The sequence below is a fragment of the Lagopus leucura genome, unplaced genomic scaffold, assembly GCF_019238085.1.
Source record: "Lagopus leucura isolate 7727_CA_CO unplaced genomic scaffold, USGS_WTPT01 Super-Scaffold_100021, whole genome shotgun sequence".
Classification (NCBI taxonomy): domain Eukaryota; kingdom Metazoa; phylum Chordata; class Aves; order Galliformes; family Phasianidae; genus Lagopus; species Lagopus leucura.
Window position 1 is genome coordinate 7,205,585 of NW_024962274.1, and position 16,170 is coordinate 7,221,754.

At 42.0% G+C, this 16,170-nt stretch overlaps 1 protein-coding gene across 4 annotated transcripts in view; it reads left to right on the forward strand.

Moving 5' to 3' along the window:
* Positions 1 to 1,292: 1,292 nt before the first annotated feature.
* The window catches only part of DOCK10 (dedicator of cytokinesis 10), a 117,483-nt gene continuing 102,605 nt past the window's right edge, over positions 1,293 to 16,170 (forward strand). For all 4 annotated transcript variants that reach the window (XM_042878266.1, XM_042878267.1, XM_042878268.1 and 1 more), the window contains exon 1: positions 1,293 to 1,633. In XM_042878266.1, the coding sequence (XP_042734200.1) occupies positions 1,469 to 1,633 (165 nt within the window). In that variant the 5' untranslated portion in view covers positions 1,293 to 1,468. The remainder of the gene's footprint in view (positions 1,634 to 16,170) is intronic.

A 16,170-nucleotide genomic window follows, 5' to 3' on the forward strand; every position in this document is an offset into this window, starting at 1 on the left:
TCTAAAGAAAGGCAAGAAATAATGGTAACGAGTGTATTACTTTTAAAGAATATATTTGGTTTTTTTCTGGCAAATGCTTTAATTACAATTATGTCTTTTGCCAGATTGCTAAGCCATTAAACTCTAATCAAACCCAGAAGAAAATACTTCCACAGAGTGCTTTCAGTGCACCTCCTGCCCAGGGTTGTAAGAAGGAGCATTACTTACAGGGAGCACAACACCACCACTATAAGGCTGCGTGGAAATTGATGACAAACCTTCATTAGGAGTCAGAGGCTTTCGATGTACAGCAAATACATTTTTGGATGCACTTATAATCAGGTTATACATATGAGCTTAAAAGCCACTTCTCTGGAAGCCCTATAGGAAATTGTTAGTTTTCAAAGCGTGTAGGAGAGATCCATTTCTGTATATGTATTTAGCGCTAACTTCCTCTCACGTGCTGTTACCTTACACTGCACACCATTAGCCTGTGCTGTTTCCAGGTTGGTCATGTGGTTTCTAAGCATCCCTGGCTGCTTTCTGAGCAACTTGTCGAGCAGAGGCTGCTCCTGCTGCTGCCTGCAGCTGCCTGCATCCCCATGGATGGAGCACAAACACACTTTGCTTTTAGTGCTCCTGGAAGGTTGCTGGTGGTTCATTCACTGTGAGACCCTGTTAGCAGAGACCCTCCTCAACACAAGTCTCCTGTGTGGATGTAAAAATGTATTACTCTGCAGAACAAATGCATGTGTGGGAACACACAACAGCTACGCTGTTGAAAGGCATTTTGGAGCTGAACACTGCTGGCTCTCACACAGCCACGGCTATGTTAACATGAGCTGGATGAGCCAGTCCAGATTTTTTTTTTCCCCTTGTTACATTTACAACTCAAATGAGCTTGCTGTGCTTCGGAAAACTGCAAGAAGTGAAAAGATTACAGTCCAAATCCCTCAGTGAGCATTAGTATTTTCAGCGTTAAAACACCAAGTATTTTACAGACAGCATGCTGATAATGAGGGCTAATAACTTTCCAGATGTTTGCTGTTATTGTCCTACATATGACTCTTTTTTTTTCCTAAGGTATGCAGAGAGATCTTACCAGTTGTTGTTGGTGTGTGTGCAGCAAACAGCTGGTTTGTTTGAACTTGGAATTTTAATACTTTCAGTTCCATGAAAGTGGGATGGGAGGAGGCTCACTGTACAAGAGAGGGAGTGCATTTTCTCGTGTGAATTCAGAAGCAGTGAGAGGGAGGGAGAGGGTGGAAAGGATCATAATACTGCGTGTGCTTCAGTTTCAGTGGATCAAATCTTTCCTCTATCTGCATCCAAGCTATTCGGTTGTGATCAGATGATCAGAACTCAAGGAAGCGATTGGAGAGCAAACTGGCTGCAGCTGCACTGTAGGCTGTTTTCAGGGACAAGGAGCCACTGTTTTTCAAACACAGCGTAAACATAGAAGTTATATTGTAGGCTTCAGGATGCAGATATGGGTTGTGCTGCCAGCATTGTTCTGCTTCAAGCCTTTCGTTCTGTGGTACAGAGGAACTGTCCACATATTTGTAGACGACGACGGCGAGAGGAGTTGTCACATGAAATCCTGCCACTGGACAGTGATGAGGAAATGAGCAGACCCAGGACTCTCATCATCATGGTATAGTATACTTTGATCAGCAGAGAGAGTTTGCAGAATTATTATTACAGATGCTATCTGATTTGTTTTCTTTAACTGTGCAATTGGACAAAGCTTGACAGGCTATTTGCAGCTGTGGATCATTTTGCTGTGGGTTTGCTGTCTGTTCACAAGCACAGCTGAGTTTTTACTTTAATCTCAGACTGAAGCTGTGAGCTGCACATAGGCTGCATGTAAAGGTTGTGCCTGGTTAATTTGTGGATGCATTTTGTTGATGTTTGTAAGAAGAGCAGTGTTGGAGCCCATGGTTGTGTTTTATCTCAGACTTGAAAATCCGAACAACAGACGGCTTGGAAAACATTTGCTAAGTCTGCTCATCATTAAAAACAAAAGCAAAGTCAGAAAATAGGCAGAGAAAACTTTACTTTCCCCTAGGATGTGGCTGGAATTTACATCAAGTTGTTTGCAGATAAGCTCCCATATTTCTTTGCTGCAAACTGTTTTCAGCAGGATCATGTTTGCAGGCTCACCCCTTCCTGGTTGGGCGAGTTCCCTCAACTCAGTAAGGAGTCTTGCTGTCTTAGGGAGTTGTTTTCTCTTGTGATTGAATGGGTTCATTTTTATTTTGTGGTGGAAATATAAAGAGCGCTATAGCTTCATTAGGAGTAAGTGATGAGGTTGTTCTCATTACAAGTCATTATTTCACAATGGAGAATACATTGACCCCAGTTACTGCTCCTTGCTGAACACTGGTATAACGAGCATCACCAGGCCCTGAAGTGGCTGGGGTCTGACATGGCAGTGAGTTTGTGCTGCTTGGTTCTCACATGATGAAAACATTATGAAGATACCAGAGATAGTATTTGTCAGCTTACCAGAGCAATCGTGTACTATTTGAGCTTCTGAAATTGTTTGGATTTGGTTCTTTTTCTGTAAAGGATGTTATAATGAAGTCTGAATTACATCCTCTGACACCTCACTGTACTACACAGGGCAGTAACTTGAGTGGGTGGCGGTAACATCAGGGAGCTTAATAGCTGTCATGAGGTCTGGCAGTGGTTTGGGTAGAGCCTTGCTGCCTGTGGAGGTGAGTATTGCCGTCATGGCAACTATAGCAGCTAGAATCTGATCCAAGTGTGCTTTAACTATCAGCTGAGGGTATTGCCCAGTGCCCAGGTTGTAGCTACTGATCACATGGAGGGAGGCAGCAGGTTTTATCACTGTGAAGCTGATGTTCAACTGTCCTCTGCTTCAAAATCTAGTACCTATAAAACAAACATTATACTCCCCAACTTAATAGTGAAATAAGCAATCTCAACCACATTTAAACAAACAGTTGCCTCCCTCCCAGTGGTAAGCTCAAGAATAGTGAGTTCAGAAAGGTCTGGAAGAAACTGCAGCATGAATCATCTATGCAATTTGCTTCAGCCCTTGCAAGAAAAGGGCAGGTTGGGGTTCTGGCAGGAAGCAACACCCCAGTACCTGAATGTGGGCTGTCTGCAGCCTGAGGAGATCCCGTGTAAGTCCTTGGATGGGGGCTCTGAGCAGCCAGCCCTCACTGTGAGAAGGGACTCCCCACAGCCTGCAAGGCTGGGGGTACTCAAGGGTCTGCCACCCATTGCCTTTGCTCAGAGATACACCTGCCTGTTGTAATAATGGCACAAGGAAATGAGGGCTTCTGCAGCAATTGCTAATGCACTGGTGCTTGTTCTGCCCTTTCCCAGGAGGTCTGTGTGGGCTCCTTTCCTCCCCCAGCTCACCTGGAGAAGGGGAGGATGAGCAGCCCAGGCTGGCTGTGAGGCTGGTGCTGTCTGGGCCAGGTGTGTCAGGGAAGAGCTGCTGGCTTCAGAGCGCTTCTGCAGTAGGAATAAGTGGTCCCATTTCCACTATAATTCATGTGTGACTTGAAAGAGCAGCGTGATAAAGAGGACTGGGGGCTACTGCATCTTAATAAAGCATGTGTTACACTCCTAACCATTTTTCCCTTTGGTCTGTTGTAGATCATGGAAGTTTATGTCTGGAAAATACAGTGAGACAATTATGTAGGCAAGCAGAAGAGTATTTAGTTCAAAACGTCATTATTCACATTGTGCAGATGCCAGAACCTAAGCTGATCTTAAATGAGATTACTGAGTTTGCAGGTCTGAGGGAGTGAGTATGGCCTGAGAGGTGGAGGATCCCGGAGCGCAGTGCCTAAGGTGCCCTGAGGCACCCAGCTCTCTGTAGGCTCCTGGTGGTCCCCTGGAGCCAGGAGTTGGACTTGGTGGTCCTTGTGAGTCCCTTCCAACTTGGGATGTTCTGATTATATGAGGAGTTGGCACTTCTGCCTTTCCAGGCTTCAGACGAGATGGCCTGTCACTTAGTAGCTGGTGTGCCATGGGTGCGTGCCTTCCACTGTGTGTTAGTGTGTAGTTTCAATTTTGGATGATTAATGGTGTCCTGTTTAGGAACGGCATTTTTTAAGTCCACAGCTCTGCTGCAAGTTCTCATAAGTTTGCATGCCCTGTAAAACAAAAGGAAAACCCAAATGTTGCCTTGATACATAGAGCAATCCTGAGGAACAGAACAGCAGTTTAAGCTAAAATACTTGGAGTAAGTATGCCACACGGCAGCTACGATGGGTGACAAAAGGAGAAGCAAACAGATTTCAGCTATTGCTGGTCAACCACCCAGTAAGCACTGCCTGAAAGTTGCAGGCATCACAGCAGGTATTTCTAGAGTTCTAGTCCTTATTGAAAAGGGTGAATGATGTCTTTGTCCACCATTTTTTTTCTTTTGCAGTTTGTTAGTTTAGAAAACTGGTATTTCTTCTTGGCAAGATGGGTTGACAATGTTTTAAATCCTGACTGGATCCACAAAGCAGGGAAAAGCTGTAAAGAAGATAAAGATATCTGTAAGTCCTCTGTCACTGAGTATGGTGTGCCATCTTGGACAGAATCCTGGGAGATACTGGAGACACATAAAATAAGTATCCAAACAGCTGCTAACTAGATGTGTAAGTTGAATTGATATGTTCTACACTGAACAGACCGCCTTGTTATTTTCTGTACTGTTAAGAATATGTCTTTAAGAGCTGGTTTTCAAAATAAGACTGTGGGGTAGCGAGGCTTCAGATATTAAAAACTTGCGCAGACTGAATGCAAATGACTGTATATACTGTTTCTGAGAGGGGGAAGAGAAGGAGGAGGGGAAAGGAAGGGGCCTGAGGAAATAAAATACAGTGCTTAGGGCTTTGTGGTACTGTTTGCAAATAGAGTACTAACACTTAGTGTGACACTCTGCATTTGGAACTTGTGACTGGAAAAGAAGTCAAGCTTTATTTAGTAGGTCATTTATTGTTTTCTTTTCACATGATTTATTATGAACGTTGGCAGCTGAGATTTGTGTGGAAGATAAGAGCAAAACGTGAATTATCCCCTCCTCCCTTGGTACCCAGCTACGCAAACACATGGTAAAATGTTTTGCATTTTAAACAAGATGTTTTAACTTGAAGTGACATGTAGCTTGAATTCAGCAACAGCAAGGTGACGATATTACTCTTTGTATTCAGTTTTTCATTTCTGATGAGAGTCAACCTGCAGAGATTTACTCTCTTTGTTCCAGTAGTGGAAGCGTAAGAACTTCTCCTGTTGCACAAATGCAGGCTAGCTTCTCTGCTGTCAGAGCTCCTTCTCATGTCCCTTTGTAAATGGAAGGTTAGTCTTGCAGGCTAGCAATAGAAAAGATGAAAGTATGGCTTTGAGTTTTCTTTCTTGACAATTTAATAGTGACAGTTGTGCCATATACCTGCTGCTGTATGCCACCAATAAATGGCAACTCTATAAATCCTTTAGAGATTCCACTCACAGCTTATTGATTTCATAGGAGTTAGGCTGGTGTGCACCTAAATGGAGAGGTCAGTCTTAGGTTTACCTCTGTGAGGTGAAGGACCTTCTTTTACTCTGATGACTTAAAGGAGGAGTATCATTGGAGAGCCAAATCACTCAAGGCTGGAAGGCTGAAAAGAAATATTCAAAGTAATTCTACCTTCCAACTCAAGTCAGAAGCTTCAAAATGAAATAATGTTATTGTCATTTAAAAAGGTATTTTTCTTTATTTGATCTTAATCAACTTCCACTTTGACATTTGCCCTCAGTGGGAGCAAATAAAGACCTGCACTTGAATAATGTTAGTAAAGAGAGGAATAGCTAGAGTGATGCACAAAAAGCAGTTCTAGTTCAAAAATGTGTTTTTGCAACAGTTCTTGTTGTATTTGTGACTTCATTCTTGTGTCTAGTGCTATGCAGGCCTGCTGGTAAAGTCCATAGCCATGAACTCTCCCTTTCAGTGGGTGTACCCCAGTGGCAGTTGGTGGGGCTCAGTGCTATGGGGATGGTGTCTTCCTCACTTCTTCAGAGCAGTGTGTGTATTCCTGGGCTATAATGTTTGGTCCTGGCTTTTACCAGCTTAAGCAGCAGATGTAGCTCTGGGTATAGTTTCTTGAGTACAGACAGGAACGAGCCCAAAATGGGGATTTGTTTTCATTCTTGAGAGCAATGCAGTAACATTTAAAGTATCCAAATAATTGAAAAAGTGATGGCATAATACCAGCCTTTTTCCACTGAGCAAGTCTTCTCCATCTGACTTCAATACTGATTAGATCTCTGTCTTGAGGAACCATATATAAAATATTGTTCACCTCTTGTTAATGTTGCAGCGATGTGTTTAGCATTATAGTATGTGGGATTAAATATGAATCTATTAACTGTGTTCTTATGGCAGCTATGAAGTGTGTGGATTCAAAATAATAAAGCAGGTGATGAAAGCATTCTTTTACAGAAGAGGATATTTTTTTCCCTTTTTGCAAAAGAAGCAATTTATTTATTTGTAAGCAGTGCTTCCCAGAAAGAGAAGGGTAGGATACAACTTAAGTGTATATGGAAAAGTCTCTGCCAGTAGCACTCATTGGGAGTCCTTCATGAAGGCTTTGTGGCTTTATGAAGTTGAGATATGTGCTCAGAATGCTTCCTGGGAGAGAAGGTTACCTATGGGAAGGTGACTTGATGAAAGCCAAGAGAATAAAGAGGAGAAGAAAGAAAAAGGAAAAAATAAAAAACAACCCACAGCCTTTGGCTTTCAGCAGCCTCACTGCTTTGCACGTTAAGCACATTTATAAGCAAATCTGTGCATGTATGTCTGCTGCAGTTCTATCTGGGGGGTGCTGTATGTCATTCTGCCTGATTCTACTTCTGATGGGCTGTACCAAACACCAGCCTTATGTGTTTCCCTGACTGTTTCGCTCCTCCATTCTTTTTTTTTGGTTGAAGTATTCTCGTTTTACAAAGGAAAACAGAAGAGTTGAGAAGGAAATTCCAATGATCTTGTCTGGTCTGGGATTCTGGAATTGGGTGTCTCTGGTTGTAGAAACCTTAAAATGTTTATGGTGGTGTATATGAGAATATACCAAATCAGGTCTGTGTGCAAACGTTGCATTTGTTTGTCTGCTGGCTGGGCTGTGTGGGTGGTTTAGGATGACAATGTATAAAGAAGGACTGGGAGCACTGAAGCTGCCTGCTGCTGCATCTGCTGAGAAATAGTGTTATCCCATGCTGATCAAGCTCTGTTACAGGAGCAAGTCCCAGCTCGTGTGGCAGGTTGGGGCAGCACGAAAACCCACAGTTACCTGTAGGAAGCTGACTTGATGAAAGCCAAGAGAATAAAGAGGAGAAGAGGAGAAGAAAGAAAGGGAAAAAAAAAACTACCAACCTCTTACAGCCTTAGGCCATCAGCAGTTGAGATGTGTTTGTAAGCCAGCAGGACGTGGCAATAGCCCCATGGTGCTTCAAGCACACAGCCAGCATAGATCAGGGGTTTATATGGTGCTACCTGCAAGCATCTGCAGCTGGAGGGGCTGAGGTCTGGAGGTGAGCAGCAGCATGGGGCAGCAGGGCTTTTGTTTTCTGTGCGGTGCTGTCTTGGGACCAGGCTTTGGTGAGCTGGGTGCAATAAACTGCAGTTGATTCAAAAATAGATTAAGCTCCTACTTCCTGAAGCTGCATCAGTGTCCATCCTCGCTCTGTGTCTCCTGATGACATTAACCCACTGATGACTGTGGCACTGAGAGCTGCCTTGGCTTTATTTCTGCACAATCATGGAGACAGAATATCATGAGTACAGCTGATCTGGATCTGAATGCATATAGCTGTCCAGCATCTGTTTCCAGGCCTTTGGCTACAAATGTGGGGATATTGATCTACCTGGGAGCAGCTGTGCTGAGAGAGCAGGGCTGGTGCAGGGTGGCCCTGCTGAGGGACAGGCACGTAGCAGGGAAAGCTGTCATGGCAAAGCGTGTGTGTGAGGGGGAATGACTTGAAGATGAGAGAAAAGCCAAGCAGAAAACGCTGCTGCTCCCCACCTGAATTGAGTTAGGCATGTACTGTTGAACTTGGGTAAGATTTGATTTTTGAGGGCAAGTAACTACTGCAATATGTTGACATAGCAACTGCTCTCCTACTGACAGCCCTTTTCCCTCCCTGCTTGCTGTTTCCAAGAGTTTTGGTTTTGCTCTACAGTAAGTGTTAGTCCTTCTGGCGATGTTCATTCTCTCTCCCTTCCACCCACCCCTCCTCCCCCAGGCACTTCTCTCCCAAAGTGAGAGAAGTCTTCAGCTTTGACTTCTGGATAAACTCTATCCATTCACCTCCCTGTTAGTTGGGAAATCTGAATAGTGTTTGACAAACAATTCTTGATATTTTCCACTTCCATGGATTTTTTTAATTTTTTTTATTTTTTACAACAGTAATTTTAATGCCCTTGGTCTAAGCTTAATTTGAATAAATTAGAATTCCAGTTCAGGCCATTCAGATGCTCGCCTTAAGCAAAGTTTCATTGCTTGTGAGAGGGCGGCAGATATCTTTGAGTGTCTCCATGATTCATAGTCTTCTATATGTAAGAGTTGTTTGATTTTAATGCACGTAGCTTCTGTCGCTCTGTAGCCTCTCCAGCAACCTCTGAGCAGCAAGGTGGGGTGATGCAGTGCAGTCCAGCAGGAGCCACTGCACCTCCCTTTCCCCCAAAACAGCTGCTGAACCATCTCATTTCAAGCCTGTGTGGCTGCTGATAGTCCCAGGCTGCAACAGAAGGATAAACTGAGCAAGGTACTGCAAGTACATCCGTGCTTTAAAATGATGCGTGGGTTACTCTATGTGCTGTAACACCTCATGCAGATAGCCTCCGTGATCTTCTTTTCCATCACATCCCAGGAGAGTTATCACCTGACTTCTAAAGGCTCTCAAGAGATTCTGTCTTCTAGATTCCATTTCCCATATCACGCAAGATTCTAATGAAAGGCATGGCTGCTTTTTGACTGTTAGGCAACTACTGTCAGTCCATGGGTGCATGCCATTGAGCTCCAGGTTGCAGTATCTCCAGTAGCTTGGATAAGTGGACAAACATAGGTGATTTTAAGGTGCCTTAACCAAAGAAATATCTGTAAATGCAAAACCCAGGATTTCATTTCTAAGGCTAAGCAACCTTTCAGCACATTTGATCCTATCAGCTAGCACTACCTGGCAGCTCTGCTTTTGTCAGTGTGTGAAATGAGAAATTAACTCTGCTAAGGTTCTCAGGTAACTGAATTCTTGCATGCTGCAGTGCTGCTGTTTCAGGAACACAGAAATGATCACAGTGTCATTGCAGTGTCTGAACCTAAGGAAAGCAGATGGCCCAGGAAATGCAGGAACCATTCCTTGTCCTCTGGGTTTTGAATCACTTCCTGGAATAACCAAGTTTTATGGCCTGAAGTAGTGAGTGGAATGCCATGGGAAGGAAGGAATGGCATTCAGCATCAAAAGGCATGTCACTGTTTACTATTTGAGGATGTTCTGGGAGGCAAGGTTCTGACACTGTGGGGCACTATTCCATATCTGGTCCTTCATAAGCCAGCTCAGATGGTTGCCCAGCACCTCCTCCACTGAGCAAACTGTGCGTGTGGACGCATCCTCAGTCAGAAGGAAGCTTGGCACATCGATTCCATTGTTCTGCAGGCCACTTATTTTAGAGTCAGGAACCTATATAAATAAGTACATGTTATTAAAAAAAAAAAACAACCACACTGTACCTTTTTCTTCCTGTTAATTTGGTGCCTCTTCAGAACAAAATGTTATGCTCTGTCTGAATAGAAAGAATTTGCATGCAATATCTTGCTTTTACAGTTGCAGTCTGTTAATAATTATTGCCAATTTGTGGTTAGCTTAAAACGTAATAATGTCTGTGTGTGGTTTTCAATGAAAAATAGCCATTGTAATGTTTGTCAGACTTCTTTATGCCTAGGGCACTCTGAATGCAGTGTATAGAACCAATTGAATAGCACACTTCATGTCTTGGTGTTTGTTTTTGCTTACTTCTCATCTGTCAACTGCTGTGCTCATTTTCTTTTTATTACTGCTGATACTTGAAGATGAGACAGCCGAATTCACTTCTCAGTTTTACATGTGTAAATTCAGCAGGATACATTTCTGACTTAATGCAGTAAAACAGATTAACTCTGCTGCTTGCACGTTCCTCTTTTTATAAAGAAATCGTAAAATGGAAAATGTGTGTGGCCTTGCTGGGTCAATGAGTGATTAGCTATGAAACTGGGATGCTGGGAGTTAAACTTCTTGGCGTCATCACTGACAACTTTCCTTTGGCATTTCAACATGGTTTTGGTGCTACAATGGTGTTTTCAACAGGTGGCGAATTATCTGCTGAAATCAGATCCTTCAGAGGGGAAACCATAACAGTAAAGAGATGAGTTACTGAATCATGAATTCCTGGAACCAGATGCCCCTCCTCCTTTTGAGAGGCTCCTTCTATCAGTAAGCATTGTAGAAATGTGTACCTACAGCTCTTTCTGTAGCAAATCTGGTCTTAATTGGTTTATGAAGGAGGACTGTTACTTAAAAGAAACATTGCCTGAAATTGGGCCTCTGTTTTATCCAAACATCAATCTTTGTACCAGTTCCCAGTTTGTACCAGTACCAAGAATATACATAATATTTTTAAGCAGCCACAAGCTTTTGCACATGGAAAGTGCTTGTCAATTTTCCTTTTCAATACAAAATCAAGGGTAATTTTAAGTTACATGAGCCTGCAGGAAGAATCTGAATTGGGGGCTGAATATTGCTTTTTGTAAAATGCGTTCAAAAGACAACTGTATTTCTTGGAAATGTTCTCACAAAGGATTTGCTCCTAGAGCCAGACCATGTCTGCAGTGTTTTGAGCAGAACAAGGAACCAAGTGAGGAAGAGCTGCAGCAAACTCTGCTTTATTTCCCATCCACATCCTTTTCTGGCACTTATAATGCCTGGCTGTGCTGTGTATTTGTAGGGAGTCAGAAGTTAACCTCTTAGCTTCTGATTCTTCTGACCAAATCTTTTGTATCTAGCACAAGCAGTGCATGGAGTCGGGTTTTTCCAGATATTTTGATGGAAAGAGAGAAGTATTTGGACATTCCAGAATTTCCAAAATACAAAAAAGTCCCACAAACTTGATGCAGATGAGGTTGTCAGTAGTCAATGGAGGTCCTTCGTGGTTAGGCAAGAGTGAAGGTCTAAGGACTTGCACGTTGGACACAAAGAGCTAAGTGTGGGAGTGGAGAACAACATAAGAGAAGGAATACTGGCAGACGTTCATCCTGTTAGAGAAAACCATTCCGAGAAGGCAAAAGAGGAGGAATCGTTGTGATTCAACTCCCTGCCTTGCAGCAGCTGAGATCTCAAAGCCGAGAACAGCTTTGCTGTGTTAAAAATGATATAGTTCTGATTTTTTGCTCACTCAAAAAGCAATAGTTTTTTTTTTTTTTTATCTGTTCTTAGATAGAGGAGTTCTATATCAGCTTCCTGCAAGGGCTTTAATACCATGCACTATTCATAACACATGGACCAGAACTGGAAAATTACAGAGAAGAGAGGAGGGTCAGCAAAGGTAGACTGTGAGTGCATAGACATGGTTTGAACCTGAATGGACCTGAAAAATGACTATGAGGGGCCATGGTAGAAGTTGGGAAAAACAAGAATGGTGTCAGACAAGTCAACCTCACTTGTGGTTCCTTCTGCCAAGAATTCGGTGTCATAAACTGAAACTAGTGGAGAGCAAGTTTGGAGGGGAAAAAGAGAGTGGAGAGCAAAAAAAATTTGTTTGACAGAACGACTATTTGAGCTGTGTCTTACAAAATATTTAGCATCTGTAATGTCTGCATAGACGATGGATTGTTTTGGGTTGTTGTAGTTTGCTGCTGTGTGTGGGCCTCCCCCTGTGAGCCAGGTGATGCTGGCAGCTTGTCCATGCATCTGCGCCTTGAACATCCATTGGCTGCTGCTTGCTGTGAAGGTGGGCTAAGTGGGGGAGCAGAACTTAGTGGATTATATTTCTTTTTGCTGAGGTTGGGGCTATATTTAGTTTTGATTACACAGGCTTTCACAAACCACAATGCTTGTTCCGGGATTCCAACCACTGCCCCTTCTGTTTTTTTCCAGAATTTTTATTTTCTGATTTTGGTAGGGCTGAAGATTGCATGTTTGTTACAAGTATGTGTTAGGATTGGCAGTTCTTAGCTTAGAAACTAGAAACGGAAACTGAAAAGTGAATCACTTCTCTGGAAGTACAGAAAGTTGTGTCAGTGTGAGAAACACCTTCTCAGGTGTTGGCAGTGTTACAATTCACTGTTTTACTTTGTGTTGCAAGAGATTGGGTAAGACAAAGAGAATGTCAAAGGATGCAGGATGTCTCTTTCTCACTGCCAAACTAAACCAGTGCAGATGTGACTTGCAGGATTTTCTTGCATTCTTTTTTTTTTTCTGAAGTATCATGCTGATCATGAAATCATGCTGATCGGTTCTTTGAAATTTGTATGCCTTTTCTCTCTTCCAAAGTGCCATTATTGACTTTTCAACCATAGGACCCAAATGATGAATTAATATTTTTCTAGTTGCTTAAGATACCACTATAAGATAGGATAGCATACAGGAATTCATAATATTGAATTTATGCTACAAGTATGTAATGTCAAATACAATAATAGTTGTACTGTCAGCTTGCATACATACAGAAAGCAAAGTATTTTAGTATTTAGAGAAAACAATGAAGAGAAGCTAAGGATATTATATACAGTAAGTACGTGTATGTATGTATATATGCATGTATGTTTATGGCATTGCAGATGGTGATTCTGACCTTGACTAAATGAGTTTCCCGACCTCTTTTTGCTTCAGCTATCACAGCTGGAAAATTGGATGAAAATGTGGATTCTTTGTAAACCAGATGTTGTTGAAGCCAAGCTTTTCTTTGCAAATAGACTGAAAAAGAATTATCATTTCTGCAATGTAGCGTAAACAGAAATAGCAAATATTGGAGTTACAATCAGAAAAGAATGCAATGGAAGCCAAAAAACATGGCAGCGGCAACATGTCTGGGGATAGTAAATTTAGATGATTAAATTATTTAATGGTTTTTTATGACCCTTTATTGCTATGTGTTTTGTTATCAAGGGCTGATTGAAGTCCAAGCAGATGAAAACAAAAGAGTAACGCTTGTTTGGAATTTCCCAACGCATTGAGCTAAAGAAGAAATTAAAGTAATTGCGTATCTTATTTTTGTACGCATCAGCATTGCTGATTGCTAATGGAAGGTTTATTCTTCCATCCTGATTGCTGATGTAAAATGAAGCATTTTGTTTGCTGAAGTATTCTTACTAGCCCAATTCAACCTGAGCAAAGATAACTGGAGCAGAGGCCCACGGTTACAGCTCTCAGCTGTGCACGTACAGTTTGTGGCTCACTGTGCTCTAGGGACTCGGATTTGCAACAAGGGCAATTGGCAGCACTGTAGCACATGGCTCTGCTGGCTTTGCCAAGGACTGTTGTCTCAAGTGTGGAACAGGTGTGAAAGGAGTGGCATTGTCATAAAGTGGAAGGACTAAATATACACACATTGCCACAGAGTTTTTGGAGTTGTTTGTTGTTTTTTTTTTCCTAAATACAGAAGCTTAAAATCACAAGTTTGTTCTGTGTAAGGTGCACTGATATCTGGGCCATGAGGTGAAAGTAAAGGGCGCACAGAAGAATGCTGAGATCAGTGCTCTGTCAGCCCAGAAGGGCAGAAATGGATTGACATAGGTGCAGCTGCTGGCATTGGGGTCTGTTTGCTGGAAAGTTTTGTTAGCAGAGCTCTGACAAATAGAAGAGGCTTCTTCTCATGGATGTTTATGAAGGGATGCTGCCACCTTGCCTTGAGAGCTCACCTTCTGTGTTGATGTCATTTTTTCCGTGATAGATTCCCAGCCCTTTGTCTGCTAAGGGCTGTCTGTGTGGATGTGTAGGCAGAATGCAAGCATCAGCTGCTTCAACAACTTCACAAAGCTTGTTTTATATATGTGGAGGTTAATGTTTCAGCTTGTTGTTAGACTGTACCTGGAGTCAGATTTCTCAGAAATCAATGTAACTCTCTTCCAGCTGATTCAATACCAGAATGACTTGCAAGAAGGTTGCTTCATGTGTAATTTTACCATTATAAATTTGGGAGAAAAAGGAAGTCTGTCATAAAAACAAACAAAAAACAAAACAAAAAAAAAACACAACAACCACAAAAAACAACTTATTTCTGTTCCCACTGCCATGATCTACTTTACCTGTGCAATGTGAAGCTTTTGGGAAGTACAGTTTTTACATGCCTTCACAAATCCAAGCAGACTACATCCTGTCCTTGACTTCTGGAAGATGTGGATGAGATGAATGTGGAGTGTACAGTCACTGACACCAAATTTTCTGTTTTCTGATAGGGGCTGAGTGTCATCCTTTGGTTTTTCTTCAGTGATTTTTCTCATGTGGTTCTACCAGGAACTCTTGACGTGCTGGGATTTCCACAGCCATTCAATGGAGGTGGGCAGGGTCCTTCTGTGCACTCTGCTGAGCGACCAAGTGTTAATACTTGGTAAAAATTGGGTAGGCCAAGTATCTCATTAGGTCTGTATTGTGGAGACTGCCTGGGTGATAGTGTCACTGTCATTGCAGTGGCCTATGTTTATAAATGAAGCTAGTTTTGTTACAAGAGGTTTATCTTTCATTTAGAATCTAATTTCTGAGTAGGCATACTACACAGTGCTGTTTGAGGCTTGGGTGCAGCATGTTCCAACAGGAGTGTTCCTGCATGTTAAGCTGTCTTTTTCCAATCTGTTAAATAACTTTGACCCTGCTTCACCTGCAAATGCTAGCCTCCTAGTGCAGCTCTGCAAAGATGGATGAGCAGGTTTTAGCAAAATAAGCAAAAAGCAAATGGGCGAGACAGATAATTCTTTAGGCCGGTGGAGCAGATGTTAACTATTTGCAGTATATGTTGCTCGTATTTCTGTAGACTGGTTTATATATACTGCAGAGTTTATGCTGGCACAGATTTCTCTGTTGTTTTGAAACATACCAGAGTGCTTGCAGACTCGAGGCACAGAGTACCTATAGATAGCTGCTGTGGGGGTGGTGAAGTCTTTTCCTTCCATAATGGACCTTGATGCATGCTCGAGAGCACCTGAGGCTGCTCAAGCATGACCTCTTGTTGGTTAGTACCTGCTCTTCTGTATTTGTTTTCTTGCTTTCTCATTCTGAGCTCTCCTGTGCTTCTTTCTTGGAGGTTGTCCCATCTGATTTAATTCTCCATGTGTGCCTGTTTCAGTGATGTAATTGTAGTATTGACAAAACTCTGAGTCTGCAGTACTACCACGAAAGTGACTGTGGGTGTGCAGTTATTTATGTATACATGAGCATAAGTCAAGACTGTACTTTTGACTTGCACTGTGCGTGTCAGCATTCCTCCTGAATAGAACCCTGAGCCAAAGGGAACTATTCATTCCCTGAAACTTGCTATGAATTTGATCTTTGCATGAACTGATGCTTTATTTTGATCCTTCTTGGAGGGAGAAGATTATATTACTTAGGAGGGCAGTATTGTAAATTCAGTATTTACAATTGCAAGTAGAACATTCAGCAAATCAAATATTTTGCCTTTTTAGAAATGCTTTCTATGTTGAAGGTACATACTTTCAGAACTGAATTTTTGTATGCTTATAGGGCTGCTTGATAAGCTTCAGTTAATTCTGTTTTCCAGCAAGTGAATGGCATACTGTAGGAGTGGATTAGTTTGTCCAGCAGTACATTTCTACATATCACTGTGTATCGTAGATTCAAACTGAAGTCAATGAAGCATTCCAGTGCATAGATTTAAAAGAGAAATAAATTAAAGAGGGTGGAAGATACAGAAGCAATGTAGGAAAGCAGAAGAAAAGAATCATTAGAGAATTTGTGACCTCCTGTCAAAAAAACTGAATGCTAATGGCTATGCTGTTAAAATTTGCTTTGCACTTCTGCTACAGAACAAAGCATTATTAGATGGCTGGGGATGTTATTCCTGTTACGAGTGCAGAGGGATGTGCTTTCAAAACACATCTAAGAAAGTGATGCCTTTATTTGTAGTTGTTCACTGTTAATTCTGTTATATTGCTGTGTGAATACTATAGCTTATTTGTTATTTCATTGCTTCAACCTTTAAATGTC